This window comes from Cebus imitator, unplaced genomic scaffold (genome assembly GCF_001604975.1).
Source record: "Cebus imitator isolate Cc_AM_T3 unplaced genomic scaffold, Cebus_imitator-1.0 Scaffold14, whole genome shotgun sequence".
NCBI lineage: Eukaryota > Metazoa > Chordata > Mammalia > Primates > Cebidae > Cebus > Cebus imitator.
Genome location: NW_016107329.1, coordinates 11,312,689 through 11,337,319, shown reverse-complemented (window position 1 = coordinate 11,337,319; position 24,631 = coordinate 11,312,689). Strand labels below are relative to the sequence as shown.

General features: G+C 49.0%; 2 protein-coding genes across 2 annotated transcripts in view; both read right to left on the bottom strand.

Annotated features, from left to right (window-relative positions):
• The window catches only part of F10 (coagulation factor X), a 25,780-nt gene extending 7,358 nt beyond the window's left edge, over positions 1–18,422 (bottom strand). The window contains exons 1-5 of the mRNA XM_017502561.2: positions 18,107–18,422; positions 12,212–12,372; positions 3,519–3,543; positions 2,555–2,668; positions 1,314–1,445 (exon numbers count right to left, since the gene is read on the bottom strand). Coding sequence (XP_017358050.1) covers positions 1,314–1,445; positions 2,555–2,668; positions 3,519–3,543; positions 12,212–12,372; positions 18,107–18,176 — 502 coding nt within the window. The 5' untranslated portion in view covers positions 18,177–18,422. The remainder of the gene's footprint in view (positions 1–1,313; positions 1,446–2,554; positions 2,669–3,518; positions 3,544–12,211; positions 12,373–18,106) is intronic.
• Positions 18,423–21,049: 2,627 nt separating this feature from the next.
• Positions 21,050–24,631, bottom strand: part of F7 (coagulation factor VII) — a 13,298-nt gene continuing 9,716 nt past the window's right edge. The window contains exons 4-6 of the mRNA XM_017502629.2: positions 23,934–24,043; positions 23,229–23,352; positions 21,050–22,605 (exon numbers count right to left, since the gene is read on the bottom strand). Coding sequence (XP_017358118.1) covers positions 22,010–22,605; positions 23,229–23,352; positions 23,934–24,043 — 830 coding nt within the window. The 3' untranslated portion in view covers positions 21,050–22,009. The remainder of the gene's footprint in view (positions 22,606–23,228; positions 23,353–23,933; positions 24,044–24,631) is intronic.

Sequence of the window (24,631 nt, the reverse complement as noted above, 5' to 3'; positions counted from 1 at the left end):
TGAGATGGAGTCTTGCTCTGTCTAGAGTACAACAGTGCCATCTCGGCTCACTGCAATCTCTGCCTCCAGGGTTCAAGTGATTCTCGTGCCTCAGCCTCCCGAGTAGCTGGATTACAGATGCCCGCCACCACACCCAGCTAATTTTTGTATTTTTAGTAGAGACAGGGTTTCACCATGTTGGCCAGGATGGTCTTGAACTCCTGACCTCAGGTGATCCACCCACCTCAGCCTCCCAAAGTGCTGGGATTACAGGCGTGGGCCACCGCACCTGGCCTAAACTTTTTGCACTAGGAAGTAGTTTCCCTCATTTTATTTTCAAACATCACACTTGATTGTAAGTGAATCTGTGATTACTTCTAGAATTAAAAAATATTCGTGCGTGTGTCAAGAAACGACTTCAGGGTGCTCAGAGTGACCAGTGCCTGGAGGGGACAGTCATGGCAGCCACAGGCAGGACGGTCTGGGGGCTGAGCTGTGCCTGAGGCCGGAAGGTGAGCTGGGTTACCAGGCTCTTGAAAAGGCAGGCCTGGGCCTTTGCATTTCGATGCGCCCCTGGGTGAGGCTGAAGCTGTGGGCGGGGCCGGCTAGAAGTGGGAATGGGGTCACTGTGCAAGGAGCAGCTGTGATGCCTAGGACTCGCCTTCGAGGGCCACAGCCAGGCAGGCCCAGCGCAGGCGATGCCCACAGGGTCAGGACAAGGAGGCTTGTCCCCACCCTGCCCAGGCCCTGGTCTGTCCTATGCTCACTGCCCTCTGGGCACCTGTTGTCCACTTTCGTCAAGAAAAAGAAAAAATAAGTTCAATGAACACTGGTTCCAGAAGAGCGAGCTCAGAGGCTGAGTGTTCTCTGACCCCCACCCCAGCCCCGCTCCTTAGCTCCAGTTCTCAGGCCACCTCTGCCCCTTGCCTGCTCTGGCGCTCTGGGCCTGTGGTCCCCCCAGCTCCCTGGCATGGGTGGATCCCCCCCAGTCCTAAGGGAGACTGAGGGCCTGTGGTGGGCCAGGCATCCTGCAAGGTGCTCCAGGGATCACCCAGGTACTCAGGCAAGAGTGTCTGTCCCATTGGTCAGATGAGGAAGCTGAGGTTAAACAGCACATCTGGCGCACAGAAATAATGGGTCTGTTTCCAAACCTTGTGGTCTTCATGTTTGGGCCACTGGAGCCCACAGCCCAGGACTCACTCCCGCCCTCCTGGTGCTGCTGTTACCTGCCAGGCCCACCCAGAACATGGCTATGTCCCTGCCCACCGGTGTAGGTGTGTGCTCCCTGCCCGGCCCATCAGCAGCTGGTGGCTGTGGCCCAGCGTGCCGCCTACCTGTGGGAATGCAGGCCTTGCCATCGTCAGCCAGGATGTACCCACTGGCACAGGAGCACACCACTGAGTTCTGCTCCTCGTGGCAGAACTGGTCACAGTCCCCGTTGTCCAGGCTGCAAAGCTTCCGTGTGACTGCAAGAGACAGGCACGTTGGCTCTGGGGTCGGCTGGCTGGGGACATGGAGGCTGAGCTGGCCCAAGGTTGCCAGCTACTTCCACTTGTCTTTCTGCCATAAAGTGGCCACTGGGCTAGAGCAAAGGGCCAGAGCCAGGCGACAGGCACACTTGCCTCAAAGGGCAACCTTGAGGGTCATGGGGAGCTCGTGGTGCAGTGTCCGGTGGAGCCTGACTTCCTCGGCAGATGCCAGGCTCCAGGGACCTGCCCCTCACACGTACTGGCTGGGCGGCACCACCTGCCCCGGCAGCACTCACATTATGCTGACTCCACATCCCTCTGCGTGGGTTTTAATGAAAAAGTTAATCCCAGTGCAAAGATCAACATGCATGGAATTTTAGAAAACATTCATAGCTCTGGGAGCCTGAGCAGGATTATGCCTCATAAGTTACCAAATGGTGTCCCAGGGAGGCAACTCTGGACTTGTAATGGAATGAGGCATAATTGATATTCCCATCAGGGAAAATTCAAAAGTAAGACAATCTAAGAACATGGCCTAAAGATGATGAATTAAGTACTTTAAAAGAAATGCAAATCTTTTTCCTTAGGGAAAACTGACCTAATAGCAGCCTAACTCGTTATTGAAAAATTAATCACCACATTAGAGAAAGCTCTTAGTGATTCTTCCTTGTAGAGATAATTAAATGTATCCAATATTTATAATTGGACAATCTCCAATATTTGTCCTTGACACCTGCATCCACACACATCAATAAGAGGTGATTTAGAATCACTGCACAGGGTCACAGGGCAATGCACTTGGCCCCAAGGAAAACAGAGTCCCCTCTTGTTTACACATGAATGGATCCCACACTTCAGCGTTCTAGTCTGTCTCGGAGGAGTGGAGAAGTGACTGTGTCTCTCTCATCATAGCCCCAAACCGAGTCGTTTGCGGGACATATTAGGGCTTTTTTTATTCTATAGTGGCACAGCATAATAGAGCCCAGACTTTATAAATCAGAAATGACTTAAGATTGTTTCATTAGGCATTCGCACTTCTTCCCCCGCCCCACCTTCTACTCTTCAGGGGAGTCTGATCTGAAGGTATGTCAAGCAGAGGAACCTACATAATTCACAGTTTTTGCCTTCGAATCCTTCTAAACAGGTGCAGGTGTATTGCCCGAGGCCGTCTTTGCATTTGCCCTGGTTCTGGCAAGGATTGATCTCACACTGGTCGCCATCTGCAAAGAGAGGATTTTGAAACTGGAGTCTGCAAGCCGTTTCTGGGCATCATGGAAACAGCTTTGCTGTGCTAACCTTGGCACTGCTGTTCAGATAACTGGAAATGGCTTCCTGTTCCTCTGTAAACAACTCCTCCTCTTTGGACTTTATTTTTCCACCCCCTTTTGTGGCCGTGTGTACGTGATGCCGTTATCTAGATGGATCACTGGCTTGGCTTTTTGATTTTTGCCGAGGTGTTTTGCTGTGTGTTTTCAGCCAGAGGCTACCACAGGGACCAGCTGGAAGGATACAGAGAAGGCAGGAGCATGGGGCTCGTTTCTGGGCTGAGCCTCGACGGGAGAGGATGTTAGGATTCCTCTTTCCAAATGAGCCGGGGGTGAAATGAGAATGCGAAGGCTAACACAGGACTTCCCATTTCCTGGAGGATTTACACAATCTGATTTGGAGATAGGTCCAGGTGTCATTTTGAGAAATGTGAATGACTGATACCATTTCAGACACCACTAAGCATGAAACCAAGGTGGTTACCTTAGTAGGGAATCTAATCTTTCAGACTGGTTTTTGCTTTTACCTAATACACTTGTATTTAAGAAAAGTTATGGAATTTGGTATCCTCAAATGAGAATGTACTGATTTAAGTATATATCTCTAAGTCAATAACAAAACAAGAATTAGTATAAAATTACTCTAAAAACTCTTTTCCAATAACTATTATGGAAATACCCTGAGGGAAAAAGTCTTAAATGAGTGAGATTAAAACAAAAGCAGAAAGGAAATTCAGGAAATATTTTCAAAATTCAAATATCCTAATGAACCCCTCACTTAAGGTTAAAACAATAAAAAACGTACCTTTGTATTTATTCCAGAATTCATTCTAAAAGGAAAAAAAAGATTAAAAAATACATTAGGGAAAACAGAGACATTTTACACCAATAACAACCATAATTGAGTGACTCAACCTGAATAGAGTATTTCCCCAACAAAAGTCACTTTTAGGAATGAATTGTTCTAGAACTATTCAATCTAAAGAGAAAAGCTATGCAGATCTTCTGCATCTGTGAAGACATGACTTCAGTCATCTTAAATGCACCATGTTTGTTGAATATTGAAAATATTTTCAAGTTAATTACCTAGAAATGGATTGCACCAAGAAGAGCTTGCTCTGTTTGCTGGTCAGTGGATGGTTTTTAGTTGATGTGCCTGGGCTAAACATTCAGACAAGCGTCACATGTTTGTCAATAGTCATTATGTTAGCTGAAAAATATTTATTGCTGATTAGCTTAAGCTAGGTATCAAGAGCCTGTATTATACTAAAAAATGTCCGCAGTCTTATTTTTTTTAATTCTCTAAAAAAAATAATTTGGTTGAATAGCGTCCTCCCTAATTCAGGCCCACCTGCATTAGCCTCAGAATATAACCTTAGTCTGAAATAGGGTCTTTGCAGTTGTGACAAGGCAAGGCTGTAGTTAAGATCACGTGGTGTCAGTGCAGGCCCTAAATCAAAGACAGCGTCCTTATAAGAGACAGAAAACGTCACACAGCGCCACAGAGAGAGAAGGCCATGTGAAGATGAAAGCAGAGGTTGATGCAACCCAAGGACGCCCACGCTTGCTGGGTGCCCCGGAGGCAAGCAGAGACCCTGGGACAGAGACTCTCTCGCACCCTTCAGAAGGAATCAACACTGCCAACACCTTAATTTTGGACTTGCCTCCAAAGCTGTGACAAGAAATCCCTGCTATTTCAAGGCATTTGTGGTACTTCATTACAGTTGCCCTAGGAAGCAAACACATCCTTGTTTTACTTTTTTATTTTAAAAATTATCACAGTAAAATCAATGTTTTGCTGTACATGTCTATGATTTTCAGCACATGTAGAGACTTGTAACCACCACGAGCAGGATACAGAAGAGCTCCATCCTCCCCCCAGAATTCCCCATGCCGTCACCGCCCCCACCTGCCAAACCCTGGCAAACCCTGCTTCACCGCTAATCTGCTCTTCATCACAATAATAATGACTTATTGAGAATGTCATGTACCTTATAGGACCTTGTGAAACTAGCCTTTCATTCAACACAAAGTCTTTGAAATTCATCCAAGTTATTCTTGTACATAAATGTACAAAATGTTGTAAATAAACTGTTGTATCAATAGTTTCTTCCTTGTTGTTGCTGACAACTATTATATTGTATGACTACAACCAGCAAAAGACATTTATCTTACTTCTACCTTTCGGCAATTAAGAACAGAGTTGCTGGCTGGGCGTGGTGGCTCACACTTGTAATCCCAGCACTTTGGGAGGCTGAGGCAGGTGGATCATTTGAGGTCAGGGGTTCGAGACCAGCCTGGCCAATACGGTGAAACCCCGTCTCTACTAAAAGTACAAGAATTAGCCTGGCGTGGTGGTGCACACCTTTAATCCCAGCTACTTGGGAGGCTAAGGCAGGAGAATCGCTTGAATCAGCAGGAGGAGTGAGTCAAGATTGTGCCATTGCACTCCAGCCTGGGCAACAGGAATACCCTGTCTCAAAAAAAAAAAAAAAAAAAAAAAAAAAAAAAAAAAAAAAAAAAAAAAAAAAAAAAAAAAAAAAGACTAGAGTTGCTATTGACATTTATGTACAGAATTTTATGTGGAAATAAGTTTTCATTTCTGTAGGGTAAATGCCCAGGAATGGGATTGCTGAGTCATATGGTAACCTTATATAACTTTATAAGAAACTATCAAACTCCTTTTTAAAGTGGCTGTGCCATTTTGCATTTCCACAAGCAGTGTATCAAAGTTCCGCTTGCTCTATATCTTAACCAACACTGTTATGTGTCAGTGTTTTTTATGTTATAGGTATGTAGTCGTTCTCATTGAGGTTTTAATCTGCATTTCTGTAATAGCTAATAGCGTTGAATATCTTCTCACATGTTTATTTTCCATCCATATATCCTCTTTGGCATGGTGGTTGTTCAGATCTTTTGTTCAATGTTTACTTGGGTGTTTATTTTCTTCTTTCGAGCTGTAAGGTTTCTTTATATATTCTGAATATGATTCCATTGTTGGACATGTGATTTGCAAACATTTTCTCAGTCTGTAGCTTGTATTTTCATTCTCTTAACAGTGTGTATTTTTGCAGTGCAAAAGTTTTTAATTTTGATAAAGTCCAGTTTATGACATTTTTCTTTTATCAATCATTCTTTCGGTGTGATGTCTAAGAATTTTTGCCTAGCTCCATGTCATAACTTTGGTTGTATTTTCTCCTAAAAGTTTGCTAGTTTTATATTTTATCTTTGGATCTATGACCCATTTTGGGTTCACTTTCGTATAGTTATGAAGTTAGGTCAGGTGATTTTTTTGCATGTAAATATATAATTGTTCCAACACTGCTATGGTCTCAACATGCCCCCCATACATATGTTAAAATTTCATTGACAATGTATTAAGGATGGGATCTTTAGGAGGTGGTTAGGTCATGAAGGTTCTGCCCTTGTAAATGGAATTAATGTCCTTATAAAAGAGGCTTCACACAGTGTTCATCCCTTCTGCTTTCTGTCAGGTGAGGATGCAGCGACAAGTCACCATCTAGGACGCACAGACCAGGCCCTCATCAGGCCCCATACCTGCTGGTGTCTTGATCTTGGAGGACTTCCCAGCCTCCATACCTGTGAGCAGTAACTTTATTCTGTTTATAAAGTACCCAGTCTGAGCTATTTTTTTTATAGACGCACAAACAGACTGAGACTAATATCATTTGTTGAAAAAGGCAATTCTTTTTCTTTTTCTTTTTTGAGATGGAGTTTCACTCTTGTTGCCCAGGCTGGAGTGCAGTGGTGCGATCTCAGCTCACTGCAACCTTTGCCTTCCAGGTTCAAGCGATTCTCCTGCCTCAGCCTCCCAAGTAGCTGGGATTACAGGTGCCTGCCACCACACCCAGCTAATTTTTGTACTTTTTTAGTAGAGATGGGGTTTCACCATGTTGGTCGGGCTGGTCTCAACCGACCTCAGGTAATCCACCTACGTGAAAGTGCTAGGATTACAGGTGTGAGCCAGTGTGCCTGTCTGACAATTCTTTCTTTATTGAATTGCTTTTGTACTTTTGTCAAAAATAAACTGGCCATATTTGTGTTGGTTTACACCTGAACTCACTATTCTGTTCTACGGAGCTATGTGTCTGTTTCTTCATCAATGCCACCCATTCATATCTCTGTAATTAATGTGGCTTTATAATGTCTTAAAATAAGATAGTGTGGCTCCTCCAATTTTATTCTTCCTTTTCAAAATTGTTTTAGCAATTTTAGTTCCTTTACCTTTCCACATAAATTTTAAAATCAACTTGTCTCTATCTGCTAAATTTTGACTGGCAGGGTACTGCATTTATAGATCAAATTGGGGGAAATTGATATCTTAATAAGTTGAGTCTTTCAATCCATGAACATTGTATGTGTCTCCATTTACTTAAGTCTGTTTAAATACTTTCACTGGAATTTTGCAAATTTCATGATAAAGACCCTGTATATGTTTTATTAGTTTTACATTAGTGTTTAATTTTCTTTGAGGCAATTGTAAATGGCATTTGAAAAATTTGGGCTTACAACTAACTGTACATTGCTACTACATAAAAATATGATCAAAATATGTGTGCTGACCTTGTATTCTGTGACCTTGTTACACTCATTTGTAAATTTTTGGAGCATTGACATGGTTTGGCTATGTCCCTACCCAAATCTCATCTTGAATGGTAGTTCCCATAATCCCCATGTGTAGTGGGAGGGACTCAGCGGGAGGTAATTGAATCATGAGAGTGGTTCCTCCACGCTGTTCTGGTGATAGTCAGTTCTCATGAGATCTGATTTTTTTTAAGGGGATTCCCCTTTTGCTTAGCTGTCATTTTTCTCTCTCTTGCTGCCACGTAAAGAAGGATATGTTTGCTTCCTTTTCTGCCATGATTGTAAGTTTCCTGAGGCCTCCCCAGCCATGCAGAACTGTGAGTCAATTAAACCTTTTTTTCTATTATAAATTACCCAGTCTCGGGCAGTTCTTCTAGCAGCATGAGAATGGATTAAAACAAGCTTTCTTCGCCCTTCACATTATTTACAATTTTCTATGTGCATGATCATGTTATCTTCAAATAGTGATAACTTTATTTCTTTTTCTTGACCTATTGAAGGCCTTCTTTATAGCTAGGATTTCTAGCATAATGTTGAATTGGGAGTGTTGGGAATGAACATTCTTGTGTTGTTCCTAGTCTCAGAAAGAAAACATTCAAGTTTCACCTTTAAGTATAATATCAACTTTGGATTCTTTGCAGATGAGCTTTGTTATGTTGATATAATTTCCTCCTATTGATATTCTTCTGGTAGGTTTTTTATAAAATCATAAATGGATGTTAAATTTTGCCAAATTTATTTTTTGCCTCAATTGACATGATTATGTGGGTGTTCTCTTTTGTTTATATGGTGGATTACATAATTATTTTTTAATATTGAGCCAGTCATGTATGCCCCAGATAAACTCACTTGGTCATGGTGTACTATTATTCTTTTAAAAATATACTGCTGCACTCAATTTGCTAATATTTTGTTGAGGATTTTTATGTCTAGGTTCATGAGAGATATTGTTATATAGGGTGGTTTTGTTTTCAGTATTTGTCTGGTTTTGCCATCAGAGTAATGCTGGCCTAAAGCAAACTGAGAAATGTTTCCTCTTCTATTTTCTAGAAGAATCATATAGAATTGGTATTCTTTTTGAAATATTTAGTAAAATTCTACCAGTGAAATCATCTGTACCTGAACATTACTATTCAGAAAGTCTTTAATTAAGAATTGAATTGGCAGATATCTCTTTCATCTTGCGTAGGTTTTGGTGGCTTGTGGTATTGAATAATAGGCCCATTTCATTCAAGTTGTTCAAGTATCATCCCAATTTATATGTGCAGAGTTGTTCAAAGTATTTTCTTATTACACATTTAACATCTGCAGTTTCTGTAGTGATGTCCCCTCTCTTTTACTCCCAACATAGTTACTTTTTTGTTCTTTCTTCTGTCAGTCTTGTTTGAGTTTCATTAGCTTATTAATTTTGTCTACTACTTTTGTTTTCAATTTATTTGATTTCTTTTTAAATTTCCTTTAGTCTTTTTCTACTTTATTAAAATGGAAGCTTATATAAACAATTTGAGACTTCCTTTCCTTTCCCGTATGAGCATTTAATGCTATAAATTTCCCTTGAAACACTGCTTTTTTTGCTGCATCCCACAGATTTTATGCTACATATCCATTTTTGCTTAGCTCAAAATACTTTTTACTTCCTTTAAAATGTCCTCTTTGACTCACTGATTATTTATACATGTGTGACTTTATTTCCAAGTACTTAGGGAAGTTTCCAGTTATTTCTCTGTTAGTAATTTTTTGTTTAATTACATTATGGTCAGAAAGCATACTTTATGAGTTCAATCTTTTTATTGAAGTATGCCTTGAGACACAGGATATAGTCTACCTTGTGGAATTTTCCATAGGTGGAAATAAAGTGTACTTTGCTATTACTGAGAATCCTATAAATGTCCACTAGATTCAGGTCAAGTGATGTCTGGAAGACTGGAGGAAAAAATGATAAACTCACAGCCAGTTGTATCATATAGTACTTCTAATTCTAATCTTATTCCTCAATACACTGCAATTTACTTTTTAGAGTCCTCAAGTAGCTGCTACATGCATTCTATCCATGTTTTGGAGCTACACTTAGTGGGAGAGATGGTGTGGAATGTGGTTTCTTCATCTTATCTGGAATTGGAACTTGTTGATAACCTTTAATTCAGTCATCTCTCTCTTTGCAGAAGCCATTCTTAGAAAATAATCTAGAAGAAATGCATGCATATGTGTTTTCCTAAAAGCAATATTTAGAAATAACTTATATGGCCAAACTGTGAGAAGAGTAAATGCATCATATGATAAAATATAGCATAGCTATATAGAAGAAGAGTGTTTGCGAAATGATGCTGAGTTAAACATAAACTTGAATCAGCATTATTTTATTAAAGAAAAATTCTACCAGTGGGAGAAAAATATGTATATATAAGAAATATTTGAAAATAGTTGTTAAAATTCTAAATTTTTTCTATTAGAGACAAATCATTTATTTGCTAACAAGGAATAAAAAGGAATTCTTAATTTAATTAAGAATTAAAGTAGATCTTGATTTTTTGCAGAAATGCAAAGATATCTGAATCACACAACTTAAGACAATTTAAATGTTCTAGATAAAAGTGTCAATGTTGTGCTTTCCATTGTATTAGTGGTTGCTATATTCTCTTTCTTGTTTTCAAGTTTCATGCCAGGAGGCAGAAGTATTTCCTTGATGTTGTGAGTCTATGAGAAATATGGTAACACATCTGATTGTCACACTCCAACCAGCTGTGGGGGAAAGCCCATATTCTAGGGCTCTACAGAAGTTTTCACCTATGAACGTGGCCTCATCATCTTCACTGGCCTTGTCTTGTTTGTCAACAGCTGCTGCTGTTGCTGCATGGAAACATTCAGCTATCTTCATGACAAATAGCTCAAAGTGCTAAGTGAGACATTCTTAGGATGATCCATTTGGTCAAAGAACTCATTAACTGCAAGTGATAACAGATAAATGTGGGACTGATGTAAGTCACTTTCAGGAACTCGTTGATAAGCTTATCAAGAAGTCTGGCTGTGGTCTGAGGTGGAAGACTTTCAAAAGCTTTTGTTACATAGAAATCAACAAGAATTTTTTGAGTTTCTTCAGTTCTGAAGAGGTTAGTTTCTGGCAGCATCACACCCAGCACTTTTTCAAGCTCTTCTACCATGCTGATTCTCCAGAGGGTGAGCAGAAGTCAATTCCATAGGTTTGGTTTTCTGGGCCAACTGGATGGTGGGTGACCTTGGAACAACCTGTGATGTGCTTCACCCCTGAATAATCTTTTCTGGGATTTCAATGAGATCATGATAGTCTGCATAGACCATGTAGAACCCACAGGTGCTGAACTCGGGGTGGCAAATCAAATACATTCTCTTATTTCTTAACTGGCATCCAATTTCATAAATCCAATGAATGCCACTAACCAGCACCTTAAGGTAGAGTCCTGAAGCAATTCTCAAATATAAGTTAATGCCCACCTTGTTGTGGCAGGTGATGAAAGGCTCAGCCCCTGCTACCCTGGGATGATGTTCATCATGAAGGTTTCAATGTCTAGAAATCTCAACTCATCCAAAAAATTTCTCATGTATGTGGTGATCTTAGGGCAGATGATACATTGCTTTCTCAGAAAGTCACTCAGGATCAAGTCCAAGTACTCAAATAATATTGGGTCTCTTTGCCTTTGAGGCTACAGTAAGGATGAGGCAACATGTGAGCCAGGAGATGGCAGTGCAATTTCGCAGGGGTTGATGCTGAGCTCGCCCTTCTTGGTGTTTTCCAGATTTTCCTGGACTCCAAATAAGTCTTCCTGTGGGAGTTTATTTATTGACTTATAATTCCTTGATCTGGCCATAAATTGCAACTTCACTCTAGTCTGCAGGGATCATTAGAAGGTGAACTTTCCCCAGCTATTTTGGCATGGATCTTCAAGGTGACGTCAGTCATGTGATCACAGGCTGCAGGGGTCTTCCCCAATAAGCTTTGGCGGTGGCTTATGCTGGGGACCTGTAAGGAGCCTTGAAGTTTCCATTCGGGTCCACAGCCAGTGGTGTGGCAGCAGCCACGGCTGGCCTAGCTGTTGCTCACTGAGCTCTGGTTTGGACCCTTCCCGGCTACTCTCTCCTCTTCAGCTCATTTTTGTCAGTTCCGGATCACCACCGCCCACTTCCACTTCAGAGTCCTGCCCTGCAGCCACCTTTCCTGAGACCTGGGGTGTGGGCTCAAAACCCCTCAAGACCCCTCGTCCATTTCCAGGTCCGTCCGAAGCCCCGCCTCTTCCGGCGAAGAGGGGCGAGCATTTTCCGCGCGGGGCTGCTGAGGCTGCGCAGTCGCGGCCCGGTGTCAGCTCGCTCCTCCTGCTGCACAGGCGCAGTGCTAGGTTCGTTGCCAGGCGTCACAGCTGGTTTTCCTGCTGCGCAGGCGCGATGCTGGGTTCGCGGCCCAGCGTCAGCGCGGGTCCGTGGGCTGGCGTCGTTGTGCGTCTGCGCACTGCCGCCGTAGGCTGCGGCTGTCAGCGTCCCGAGGCCAGGGCCGGACGCGGGCGCGGCGCTCGCGCTCTCACTGCGGGCGCGGGAGGGCACGATCCCTGCTCGCTGCAAGTCGGTGAGGCGCTGGCCGAGGCCATGAGCATGGGTTTCTAGGTTATTTTATTTTTAAATGGACTTAACTCTCGTGTAAGCCCTGTGACCCTCAGGGGACGTGGGCGCACCCCTGCTGAGTCCTCGCCGGGAAGGGGTCCCTGTGGGCAGGACTCAGCCGCGGCCTCGGTTCGCTGCGCCCCGCCCCGGAAAGCCCTTTCGCGGCTGCGCCTCCCTCCAGACACCCCCGGGGGTGGGGGACGGAGCTGCGGGGCCCGCGAGGGCGCCCGACCCGAGCGCCTTCCCCCAGCCCAGCCCCAGCCTTACCGTCTGGTCGCTGTCCTCGAACACCTCGCGGGCCTCTTCGTAGGAGCAGGTCTCTTCCATGCACTCCCTCTCAAGGTTTCCTTTCTTTAACTCTTCTAAAATGGAGTTGGCCCTCCTGACCCTCGCCAAGACGTTGTTGGCCTGCTCCCTGCGGATGAACACTGGAAAACAGGCAGGACAGGGTTAAATGCTGCGGTCACCCGCACCCGGGCCCCCCTCACCGGGGCCCCCAACCGCAGTGTCCCTTACCACATCCACATCACAGAAGGCGGATCCCTCCCTTGTAAACCGAAAATAAAATTCTTAGCCCCCAACCTGCTGAATGGACCCCTCCTCTCTGCCAAGGGGATTCCATAGGAACCTGAAAGACTAGTTCAGGCCATGACGGGAAGCGGGTCCCACATGCCTCATTATTTCTTCCTCCCTTTGGAATCCAGGCACAGCTGACCAGCATCTACAGTAAGAACTTAAGACTGACCAAACATTCTTTGTAGCAATGAGATACCAGTTTCCAACCTGACTTCTCTAGTATAGGATCACATGACATATAGCAGGCCCTGAAAAAAATTATTTCACCTCAAATGGTATTTAACATATTATGAAATTGCCCTGCAAAGCTGTCTCAGGGGAACCTACATTCCGTAGAGAACCCCCTTACCTTGCCAGGTCTTTTTCTGAGTCGAGAGTCTAGCACCTTTTTTTTGCTTTGAGATGGTGTCTCGCTCTGTCACCCAGGCTGGAGTGCAGTGGCACGTCAGCTCACTGCAACCTCTGCCTCCCAGGTTCAAGCTATTCTGCCTCAGGAGGAGATTATCCTGCCTCAGCCGCCGAGTAGCTGGAACTACAGGCGTGCACCACCACACCCAGCTAATTTTTGTAATTACTAGAGATGGAGTTTCACCATGTTGCCCAGGCTGGTCTTGAATTCCTGACCTCAAGTGATATGCCAAAGTGCTGGAATTACAGGATGAGCCATGGCACCTGGCCAAGAGTGTAGCACTTTTTAAAGGTCTGTAGAGGAAACAGTTGCCATCTATTGTCTCTAAGGGTGGCCACCTATGAGTCTTCATCTACATAACAAGAACCTTGGTCTCCACAACCCCTTATCATAACCCAGATACTCCTTTCTATTTATTCTAGGTCTTTAGATAATTCTTTCAACTGATTACCAATCAGAGTATCTTTGAAGCCACCTATGACCTGGAAGCACCCACCTTCCCTCTTTCTGAAATGAACCAGTTTACACCTTATGCTTATTGATTGATATCTGTCCCCCTAAAATGCATAAAATCAAGCTGTGACCCAACCACCTTGAACACATGTTCTCAGGACCTCCTAAGGTTGTGTCATGAGTCGTGGCCCTCACATTTGCCTCAGAATAAATCTCTTCAAAGATTTTACAGAGTTTGGCTTCTTCATCAACACTTTCCCCAGGCACTTTGGGGACTGTGGAGGGGAATGGCCATCTCTCTCCCCAGTTCTCTATGAGGTACAGCATGAGGCACCTGCTCTAGACCCATGCACCCTGCTGTGGAGAAGTAGACACATCCCAACCAGTCAGCTCATCAGCCTCCTCACATGCTCACACCGGCTCAGCTGGCCACCCAAGCGCCCTTCCTTGAATTCCCCCTCCCTCAGAGTGCTTTCAGCCCACTCTACCCTGTGCTTTGGCTCAAGCTGTGCCCCTTCAGCCTGGCTTCACTGTCTTTAAGGTCTCTGCTCTTTGTTATGTGGTGATTTGTGATGCTCTTTCGATAACAAGCCATAGAAGTACAACGTATGAAGTCCCAGAACACACACATATGCCAGCGTTCAAGAAATAACACTGATTAGTATTTCAAAAAAAAAAAAAAAAAAGCTTAGTACAAAGTTTTCTATTTGATTCTACTTTTTTTTTTTTTATACTGAGTTGATTTCATGGCAAGCATGAAATCACTGGCATTACTGGCAAGCTTCTTTTCTTGACTCTGTAGTCTTTTTCTGTACTTTTTTCCCACTGAAAAACTCAGTGTCTCGCCACTTATAAAGATGACTCTCCAAATTGATCTCTCTAGCACTGACTTGTCCTGAGCTCCGTGTTTTCAGCTCTCTCACCATGACAGATGCCTTCCCTCATCTCAGAACTCCAAACTCTCCATGTCCAAGATTTAAAAACAAGACTGCAGAACCTCTTAGTCACTTACTACTTATTACTGGCAGATGAGAATAATAATACCTATTCTTAGAGTTGTTTTAAAGAGTGTATAAACTCCTAGTGTTGAGTTTGGTATACAGAAGGTGCTCAATAAATCTTAGGTTCATTCCTATCTCCAGTTATTTTACCTTCCAAATTTCCCATTTCTTAAGTGACACCGACATTATCCCACCAACGCTAGGCTTAGATTTACTATTTGTTGACCCTGCCCCATTACTCTGCATATCTGCTCAAGCACTTGCTCTGAAATGCAGCCCACACGTGGCTCCTGCAAGTCTGTACACATGGCTCCCTGCTGCAACCTGCGGCCTCATGTCACCCCACTCCACAAAAGTCACCAAGGGTGCTGAGGGTGGGGCAGGGAATGCCCGTCTCCCTTGGAACCCCTGGCTCTCATGGTGGGATGACCACAGCCTCAGACAAGTTATCTAAGCCTGGCTCAGTGTTTTCCAAATTGGGACTGGTGGCCTCCTGGGCTCCACTTGGGGTCTGAAGGCCACATTCTGCCTTGTCCTCGATGTTCTAATGCACGTCCACATGAACACCTCTCAACCCCACCTCTCTTCCACTTTGTCTCCTTCCTGTGGCCAGACTGACGTACGCCTGGTTTTCTCTCTGCTGCCCTAGAGCCACAGTGACGGTTCACAGACTTGCCACAAGGGTTGGTCCCCACTCAGCCAGGGCTTGATGTCCTCACTGTTTCTGGTCAGTCCCTCGCACCCTCTGTGACTCTTAGAGGAACTCGCTGTTCTGTAATGCCGGCCACACCTGTTCCCCTTGGCATCCACCCCGAGCATCCCCAGGCTGACTCACCACTAAGAATTCACCTTTCCTGTGCAGCGCTCGGGGTGATGCAAGGAAGTCAAAGACCACCCAGAACCCGACCCCAGGGTCTTCCCACGGCCAGGGCTCCCAGGCCACACCACCTTCAACTCTGCCTTCATTCATGTCTCTCTGCCACACTGGGCTCCACGCTGACCTAGGCTGAGCCCAAGACTCATGCCCTAGGACCTTGGCACCAGTCTTTTCCCTGTCTGGAACATTCTTTCTGCAGATACCTGCATGGCCCGGCCCCAGCTCCCCCTGAGAGGTGCTCCCTGACCATGCCCTCTGACGTTGCCCCCACCTGTGTCTCTTCCATCCCCTTACACTGTGCTATTTGTCTGCTAGCGTCTAACCCCTCTCTGACATTACATGTTGACAGGTTCATCCTTCTCTCCACTGGAAAAAGACTTGGCCTGTTTGGTCACAGCTGTGTCCCCATGCCTGGCACGACCGGAACTTAACCGATATTTGTTAAGGGAATGATGGAAAGACTGCATGCCTGGCCCGGGCCTCTGGACTGAATCTGGGCACTTTCGCCGTCTGTTACTGCTGACCACATCAGCGTTTCAGTCAGATTGAGTAGGTCTGGCCTTGGCCATGTGGCCACATTTTCTGATGTGAGTAAAGTGGCAAAATGAAATTAAAATGTGCCAAGGTTTTTAGACACTTGTCTCAAGAAACTAATGGAATTAATCCAGATCAGAGTTCTGGAGTGTCCACACTCGCACACGTTTGTTGTGTGGTTTTGTTTCTTGTGTGCATTTGTTCTTCAGAAGCTGTCAGGAGTGTCGCAATCCTTGAACACACGGTCGCGTTTGTTGTGGCAACATCTGCGACTTCCACAGTCAGCAACTGCATTCAAACAGGTTTTATCAGCAAGTAGAAGTTTCAGCCAGTAAGGTCAAAACTCATGAAGAATGGATTTAAACTTGCTGAATGTAAAGACGGAACCTGAAGTCACGTAGCGTTAGTAATTGCCAGGCCAACAGTGGCCATTTAGAGGCTGGTGCTGCCGGTGCTGTGCATATTGTGATTTTATTAAAATAAAAAGTTGGATTGCAAAAACACTCACTGGTGTCAGGACAGGGCTGAATAATGTCCCTCCAAATTCATGTCTTTCTCAAAAACTCAGAACGTGACCTTAATTGGAAATAGAAGTTTTCGATGTATTTGGTTAGGAAGACATTTTACAGGAGTAGGGTGAGCCCTAAATCCAATGACTGGTGTCCTTCCGAGAGGAAAGAAGACCCACAGAAAAACAGCCGTGATGAGAATGCCACGCGGTGATGGAGGCAGTGGTGACAGTGATGCACCCACAAGCCACAGCTCCGAAGCCGCTGCCCCCGGACGCCAGAAGACAGGCCCACAGCAGATTCTCCCCCAGGCTGTGGATGAACCAGCACCACTGACACCTTGATTTTGAACTTCCAGCCTGCAGAGCTGTGGGAAAATGTTTCTGTGGCTTTAAGCTACTTGGTCCATGGTTCCTTTCTCATAGCAGCCCCAGCCAAGCAGTGCTGAAGCCCCACCACCCCAGGAGAGCTTCGTGACTGCCCCGACAGCCATGTTCGTTTCAAGGCTAGACTGCAGGTGCTGTGCGTATTTGATTTTAGTAAAATAAAAAGTGTGCACAGCAAGGTCCTGAGTGGGACATTCTGGGACCTGCGTTCAGTCCCACCCACCCCAGAGCGCAGCTGTTGAGGCCTCTGAGGTGGCGTCGGGGAGGGAGACAGCCTAGTGCCTTCTCTGGTGCTGACCATGTCCTCCCAGGATGCAGGCTGGCCCCGGGACACCACAGGCGTGGTCATGGGCCAGGCCGGCTCCACACGGCTAAGGGTGTCATGCTTCTGGGTCCAGAGGTCTCAGGGCTCCTGCACAGAGCAGTGTGGCCTGAGGGGTGGGGAGAAGCTGGGGGAGATGGAACCACACATTACCCCATGGAGGGGAGTCCGGTTCCATGTGGAAGACAGGGAGAGGTGGGCTAAGGGGACAGAGGCTGGGGAGAGCAGTGGGCTGAGGGTGGGATGGAGAGGACCCCCATGCGATGTGGCTGCAGCTCCAGTGTCACCGGGCAGGGGGCCGCTCAGGTCAGCAAGGCCTCAGCCTCAGATAAGCTATCCAACCCTGAGGGTCCACTCAGCCTTCCCAGGGGCCTCCCCTTTCCTCCTCACGAGGGTCTTCCCCTGCTGCATCTCTCCTCACACCCTCCTTCCCCACACCTGTGTCCTCTAGGTGCCCCTGCCTGTCCACTTTATCCAGGACGCACACAAGCTTAGGGTCCCTGTCTCCCACATCCCCACCAGAGGGGCCTTCCCTTCCTCTGCTGCCCCCAGCCTTGCCTGGCTTCTGCCCTTTCTGGACCTCTGCTTTTGGACAGGCCTAGGGGTCCTGGACATCCCTAGTGGCCCCCCCAGTCCAGCTGTGCGGAGCCAGTCCGAGGGTGGTGGCACTGGCTCAGCTCAGCTCCTTCTCCCTGGGAGCTCCTCTGTGGTGTCCCCTTCCTGTCCTCCCTGTGGTGACGGACAGTCAACTGTCCTGTCTCTGCCTGCCTCCACCCCTCCCTCTGTGTCCTTCCCCGTCTCTGTCTCTCCATCTCTGTCTCTGCCTCCAGGTCTCCCATTTCACTCTGTTTCTCCCTTCCTCCCTTCTTATTCTCTGACTTTGTCCTTGTGTTTTTGCCTCTGTGACCTCTGATCTGCCCGTAGCCACAGGGACGTCCTTGGCTAGAAAGGCCAAGCCCAGCCATCCGAGGCCAGCCCCTGGCAGCGGCCAAGGCACCCACCGTCCCAGCTGCGGAGATGAGAGGGTTTCCCCAGCTGCTGCCCCTCCCTGCTCCCCGGTGCCGCCTTTGAGTCTGAAGGGCGAGGGGCACTTACGGCTTCCCCCGGGCAGCAGGAGGCCAGCCAGGGAGGCGCTGAGCAGGACGAGGTGCAGTGGGCGTCCCATGGTGTGGCCGAGTAGCGTGTCCCTGTCCTCAGCGGGACAGGCTGCCGGAGCAAAGTGCACGCCCCGGCCGGGAGGCTGCTGTCCCGCTGCTTGTCACTTGGCTTAGGCCTCCTGATTGGAGCCGGGGCCTGCTGGCGAGGCAGGGGAGTGACCACGCTGGGAACACAGCCGGCCCGGCCCCACCTTCCCCAGACAGAGCTGGGCGGCCAGAGGGGCCCAGTGGAGCCCCATCTTCATCAGTAACCAGGGCCTGCCGTGGGCATGGGGACGTTCTGTTCCAAGAGCAAATAAAAGCATCATTTCATGCTTGTTTTGTAGTTTCCAGATGTTTACATTTGACCCTCCGTCCTCACGATCACATAAAAGTGTCACTTTTCCCATAGTTTCCTAGCACAGAAAACTGAGGTTAGAGCGCAGGAAGCCTGGGCCGAGGCCGTGGGTGGCGAATGTGGGATTGGAGCCCAGGATGGCTGCTCCAAGGCCCTGCTTGTTTCTGAGAGGGTCCTTCTGCTCACGGCCACTCTCTAGGTGGTGTCTGGTGGTCTCATGTCACGGCAGGAGCTTGGCATCAGCACCACGGTCTCACACAGGCCAGGCTGGTACCTGTCCCACCCACCCTCAAACCTGTGCCCACGTGGCCCCAGCATGTACTGCCGTGGGGAGTGGGCCTCCCCTCGCCATCTGGGGGGACAGGCTCTGCCTGAAACCCCTCCTGGCCTCCCCACCACTGGCCACACTGTTCCGAGACTGAGAGGGCCCCTGGGCCTGTTCTCCAGCGCAGAACCTCGGCCAGCAGGCCAGCGGGCTGGCTGCTCCAGCTCCAGCTCGTCCACAGAATCGCTCTTGCATCACAACACTGCGTTTTCCAGAAACTCTCCTCTGCTCAGTGGCTGCGGGAGTCACTGGGAGGTGCAACCAGGATTTTTGCCTCTGGGGTCTCTGGAATAAATGGTCTAAAACTTGGCCAGTGTGGCGACCACTCCCTGCTACGCGGTAGTGGACGGGGAACAAGGTCCCTAAGACCTACAGCGCTGGCCTCGCGCTTCATCTGCCTTGACGAGTCGCCCTGTCTCGTGGCCACCTGCACATGAGCCTGGTGTGCACACCTTGTGCATCTGTGCCCGGCACACAGGAGCCGCTCACTGAGCCCCACCCGACTGCACAAACTGATGATGGTGGATGCCAACGCCAGGCTGGCCTCCCATGGGGGGGCACCAGTCCTCTGAGAGGGGCCTTCCTGGTGGTGTCAGGTGCCTGGCTCCTGCCTCTCCTAGTGTCCATGCTCTGGCATCACCTCTAGGCATGCGTGTGAGAGACCGATGCAGTATGTGCACCACCAGCAGGGTGCCCATGCAGACACGCAGTCTTCGCGGTCAATGCTGGTGGCAATGCTGGCTTTGGGGGCGTGAGCCTGCCGCCTCCTCTGTCCTGTCCCAGTGGCCTCCCTGTTTTCTGTCTCACTGCTCACAGAAAGCTGGAGCCCAGCCATGGCAGGGGACACGTCCCATATGAAACATGTAGCCTTTGGGGGTGTCCAGGCCCTCAGCAAGGCCTCTGGGGAGCCCCGGCCCTCCTCCTCTGACAGCATCGTAGGGTGAGTGCCTGCATTTCCCATTGGCAGGAAGGGAGGCCGGTGCTCCACCGGGACCCTGCGTGACTGCCCTGCTGACTCCTGTGGGTCTGGGTGGGCTCCTGGCCTGTGCTCTCATCTCCACCCTCCACTTCTTCCCAGGAAGAGGAGTCCTGCCAACTTCCTCTCCCAAGAAGCCAGAGCAGCTTCCAGAGCCTTGGGCTGGGCTTAGGGCCTCAGGAGCCCAGAGCATTCTGGTTGCAGAATTTTCTACCAATTCACTGAAGCATCTGTCTATTTGCAAAGTGGCTTTGCTGTCGATGATGATGGTATGGGCTTTTCCAGGACCTCGTTCTACCTGCACTGATCTCATCCCACCACAAGCATCACGGCGGGCTCCTGTTTTACAGATGAGGAAACTGAGGCATAGTCACTCGGACAAAAGAGAAAGCAGAGCCAGCTCTGACCTGGGTTAGGCCCTGCTGTTGGCTCCTGTAAAGTCTGAGCTCCATGTGTGGGGCATTAGTAACTGGGGTCTGGCCAGCATCAGCAAGCATCTGTGGCAGTGGTCCTGACGTGAACCACGCTGGGCTTTGCAGGTCAGTGGGTCTGTCTGGCTGGACGGCCTCTGTCACGTACTCGATCAACGCTAATATGGGTGTGTTTCCAGAAAACTTTATTTACGAGAGCAGGGTGGCTTGGAAGCAGTCCTTGGCCATAGTTCACAGGCCCTGTCTGCTCCAAAGCAGATGTTCCCTGAGTGCCCCTGAGGTGGGTTGGCACCTGCTTTGCTGCTGTGAGCCCCGCTGGTGTCCAGGATGGCCCTGCAGGGCGACGTCGAGTCCGTTTTACAAGCCATGCTTGTTGGAGTTGGAGTGGAGGCAGTGTCTATCGCCTCCCAATGTCTCTGTTCACGTGTTTCTCATTCTTCCCCCACCAACCCTGGGGACTTGGCAAGACTGCAGCTTGCCAGGTCCTCCCACTGCAGCCAGGGCCTGGGAGCCTGCATTTAGTGAAGTGTTCCTGATTTTCGAGCAGGTGCTCCCGGGCCCACTGAGAAATGTCATTGACAAGGGCTGCTGGAACAGAACATCCAGTTGCACGGGGGCCTGCAAGCTACAGCCTCAAACATCTATCCAAGAGCTTTGTTTTGAAAAAACAGCTTCCAGTCGGGCGCAGTGGCTCACGCCTGTAATCCTAGCACTTTGGGAGGCTGAGGTGGGTGGGCCACCTGAGGTCAGGAGTTCAAGACCAGTCTGGCCATCATGGTGAAACCCCATCTTTAAAAAAAAATGTAATTAAAAAACAGCTTCTGTGTGAAGAGTCATTTCAGTGATGCTGAAAACTCTGAAGAAAAGAGTGGCTAAGAGGATGAGCACCAGGGCCCCAAAAATGAATCATGGACAACCCAGAGGGTGGGAGGCCCCACAGGCGAACAGAGGAGATGCAGCTGTTTATTGTGAAGTGGGAAACAGGTGGGGAACAGCCTGTGCAGTGCGGCACCCAGCTTAGGGTGAAATACATTTGGGGGAAGAGTTTGGGGCTTTTACAACATGCATGGTGATGCTTCTGAATTGTCTGAAATGAAGATGAAATGTTTGCATAACAACGAGAAAAGTGAGAGAGGGGACAGCACACATGGAGTCAGCATCGGTATGTGTGTGCATCGGTGTACCTGTGTGCATGTGTGTGCATCCACATGTGTACATTTGTGTGCACATTGGTGTGTGCGCGTGTGCATATGTAGATCTGTGTGCGTGCATCTGTGTACCTGCGTGTGCATATCTGTGCACATCGTGTGTATATCTATGCATGCATCCGTGTGCACATGTATCTGTGTGCACATTTCTCTGTGTGTGCACTGGTGTGTGTATGTGTGTGTACACACCTCTACTGTCTCCAGCAGTGAAGGCACAGCAGCAGCCTGAGGCCAGCAGATCACGTGCAGGTGGGCTTGGCTGAAGGGAGACAAGGTTTAGCTGGGCTGCCTGCCTCCAGGACAGCCGTAGCACTCCCGTTCTCCAACTAGCGCCTGTCTGCCTCTGCCTCTCATCTTTCTATGCCCCGTCTGTGTCTTTAGTAGTCTCTTTGAGTCTCTCCATGTCCTCAGAATGTCTCCCTCAGTCTCTGTCTCTGTCTCCCCACCCCTCCCTCCCTCCCATGCCCTCCTCTACCCCATGAACTGCCGAAGAATCAATGGGGTTTGGTGCCAGGACAGCTCTACACAGCCCCAGCTTTCTCTCCGTGGGGCAGGGCTGCTGGGTTAGGGAAATGGGGCTCGCCGGAGGATGCCTGGGTGTGGTTCTGAGTGCATGAGGTTGTGCAGCCACTCGGTGTACTGGGAGACCCTGGTGTACACTCCAAAATGGCCTACAGCTGCGCAGCCCTGGCCCCAGCTGACAACGCCTGTCAGGTACCACGTGCCCCGGTAGCGGGTTGCGTGTGGACCTCCACTGTCCCCCTTACAGGAGTCCTTGCTGCCATCCCGGTAGCCGGCGCAGAACATGTACTCCGTGACATTCGGGGAGCCTCTCGTCTTCTCCGACTGCTCCAGGCAGTCCTGGGTCATCAGCCGAGGCACGCTGATGGCCATAAGCTCCAGGGCCTTGGCGCCACGGTCCAGCAGCTGACCCCAGCCGCTGACCAACGAGAAGCGCACGTAGGCCAGCGTCATCTCAGAGAATGTCCGCTCAGGCAGGCAGAGGGGCACCACATGGTCAGTGAGGACCACAGGCTGGTGCAGGCGGAGCAGCGCAATGTCATGATTGGTGGTGCCCCGGACATACGTGCTGGGGATGACGACCTGTGCCACCCGCTGGCTCTGCTCATCACCATCGTGCTCACTGAGGTCGTGCTCACCTGGAAGGAAGGGGCCCCACTCAGGCCTATGCCACCGCCTGCAGCCTCACCCTGGTGCATGGAGACAGGCTGTGGCCATTTTCAGGTCTGCAGGGGCTGCAATCTCCTTTTGGGGCCAGGGGGCCTGCATTCCACCCCAAGGTGACCCGGCAGACCTGCCCCAGTGGCAGCCTGTGGCTCGGGGTGGAGGGCGGGACATGTGAACTGGGGTGAATCTGGGGCCTGAGTGTTGGGGTGGGGAAGGGGTGCTGGGACCTGGCAGCTAGGGGGACAGGGTATGCCCCGATTCTTCACAGTTCTTCTTGGCCTGGTGGCCCTCCTGGGAGTGCTTATCTTGCCCATAAACCCAGCCACTTGGTGGGCCCATGAGGCTCTGGGTGCTGCACCCTCCTCTGGGCTCTTGGCCAAGCGAGGCAGGATGGGCAGAGCCCCTAGTCTTTTACCATTTTATTTGGGCATGGGAAAGTGGCTGAGGGGATGGTGGCCAGACTAGGCATGCCCAGCACAGTTGCTCTCCTTTTGGAGACTTCTGTCTGTGGCAGTGACAGCACGAAAGAACGAAGCCCAGAGCCTCGGCCCCTGGGACTTGAGAGCTGCCGTCAGGTAGGGAGGGTAGCACCTACCCAGCACTGCGCTTATGTTCCTCCAGTTCTTGATTTTGTCAAAACAGTGAGCCGCGGAGACCACCCAGCTGGTGTCGATCAGGGTCCCCCCACAAAACATAGCTCCATTCTGCACCAGCAGTACCTGCACAGGGCACAGCAGGCATGGAAGTCACATTGCTGTCACTGTTTCCTGGATGACTCGCCCTCCCGGGCACCCCAAGGGACCTCTGGCATCGCACAATTGATTTCTGAAATCCTCAGGTCCTTGCAGATCCCTCCTGGGCAGAGCTGCTCAGACCCGGCTCTGGGGGGCTGAGCCCCTCTCTGGCTGAGGCATGCTCTTGGGTACAGCCTAACACCACAGATGTTGCTGTGGGATTTCACTGTTCACCTCACAGGGTCTTCACATAGCTTTGATCCAATGCTCCCGATTTTGCAAAGATCAGGCAAGGATTCTACCCTAAAGAGTAACCGTGAGGATGACATGACAGCTCGGGTGGGGAGCCTCGCTGGGCTCTTTGCACAGGGTAGACCCTCAGTGAGTGTCATTTTCTTTTGTCCTTCATGGAGTGCAGCGAGCTGGAGGTGCTGCGCGGGCTGACGTGGAGCCTGGTGGGCCTGGGACTGACCTGCCCGTTTCCCTTCCGGAGCTGTTGTCCAGCTCACATTCAAAAGTCTCCAAGCCCCTCAGGGCTCAGAATCCTGAGGCCAGGGAAGTCTTACCTGCCACGGACACTCTCCTTTGGGGCACACCCTGCCCCCCACAATTCGGCCTTGGGGGATGCTGGCATTTCTTTTTTCTAGAATAGGTATTTTTCCACATGGATATTCAACTGTGTAAAACAAAAGTCAGGAAGATGCAGAGATCTGTGAGGAGTGTGCTACAGGTTCAGGCTCAGAAGCACCATTCCTCTGAGAGGCTTGAGGCCGAGGCTTCGGGAGGCCCCCTCGCAGGAGCTGCCAGTTCCCAGGGATAGGGGAGGGCAGGGCCTTGGCTGGGCTTGGCTGGTGGGGCTGGGCCGTGAGAGGCCCTGGCGGAAGCAGCTGGCTGAGGAGACAATGGTCAGGGCTGGCTTTGGAGGAAACGGAGGGCCCTACGTCTTGAAACCACCCTCTGCTCACTTTTCAGGGGGACGATATGGTGCTTGACTTTACTAAAAGGTCAATGAAATTCTGCCTCAAGATGAATCAACAGCACAATTGTGTTGTTCTAATCCCACACTTAAGTTTTTGATCTGCTCCAATCAAGGTCTTGGGCCAGAAAGAAAACCCGAGGAGGTGGCAGGCTGAGTCCTAGGCTGTATGGCTGGGGTGGACACATCTGCCTCTGAGAGACACAGCGAACATGAGGTGTCCCTGCCCGAGACAGAGCGGGCGTGGGGTGTCCCTGCCCGAGACAGAGCGGGGGTGGGGTGTCCCTG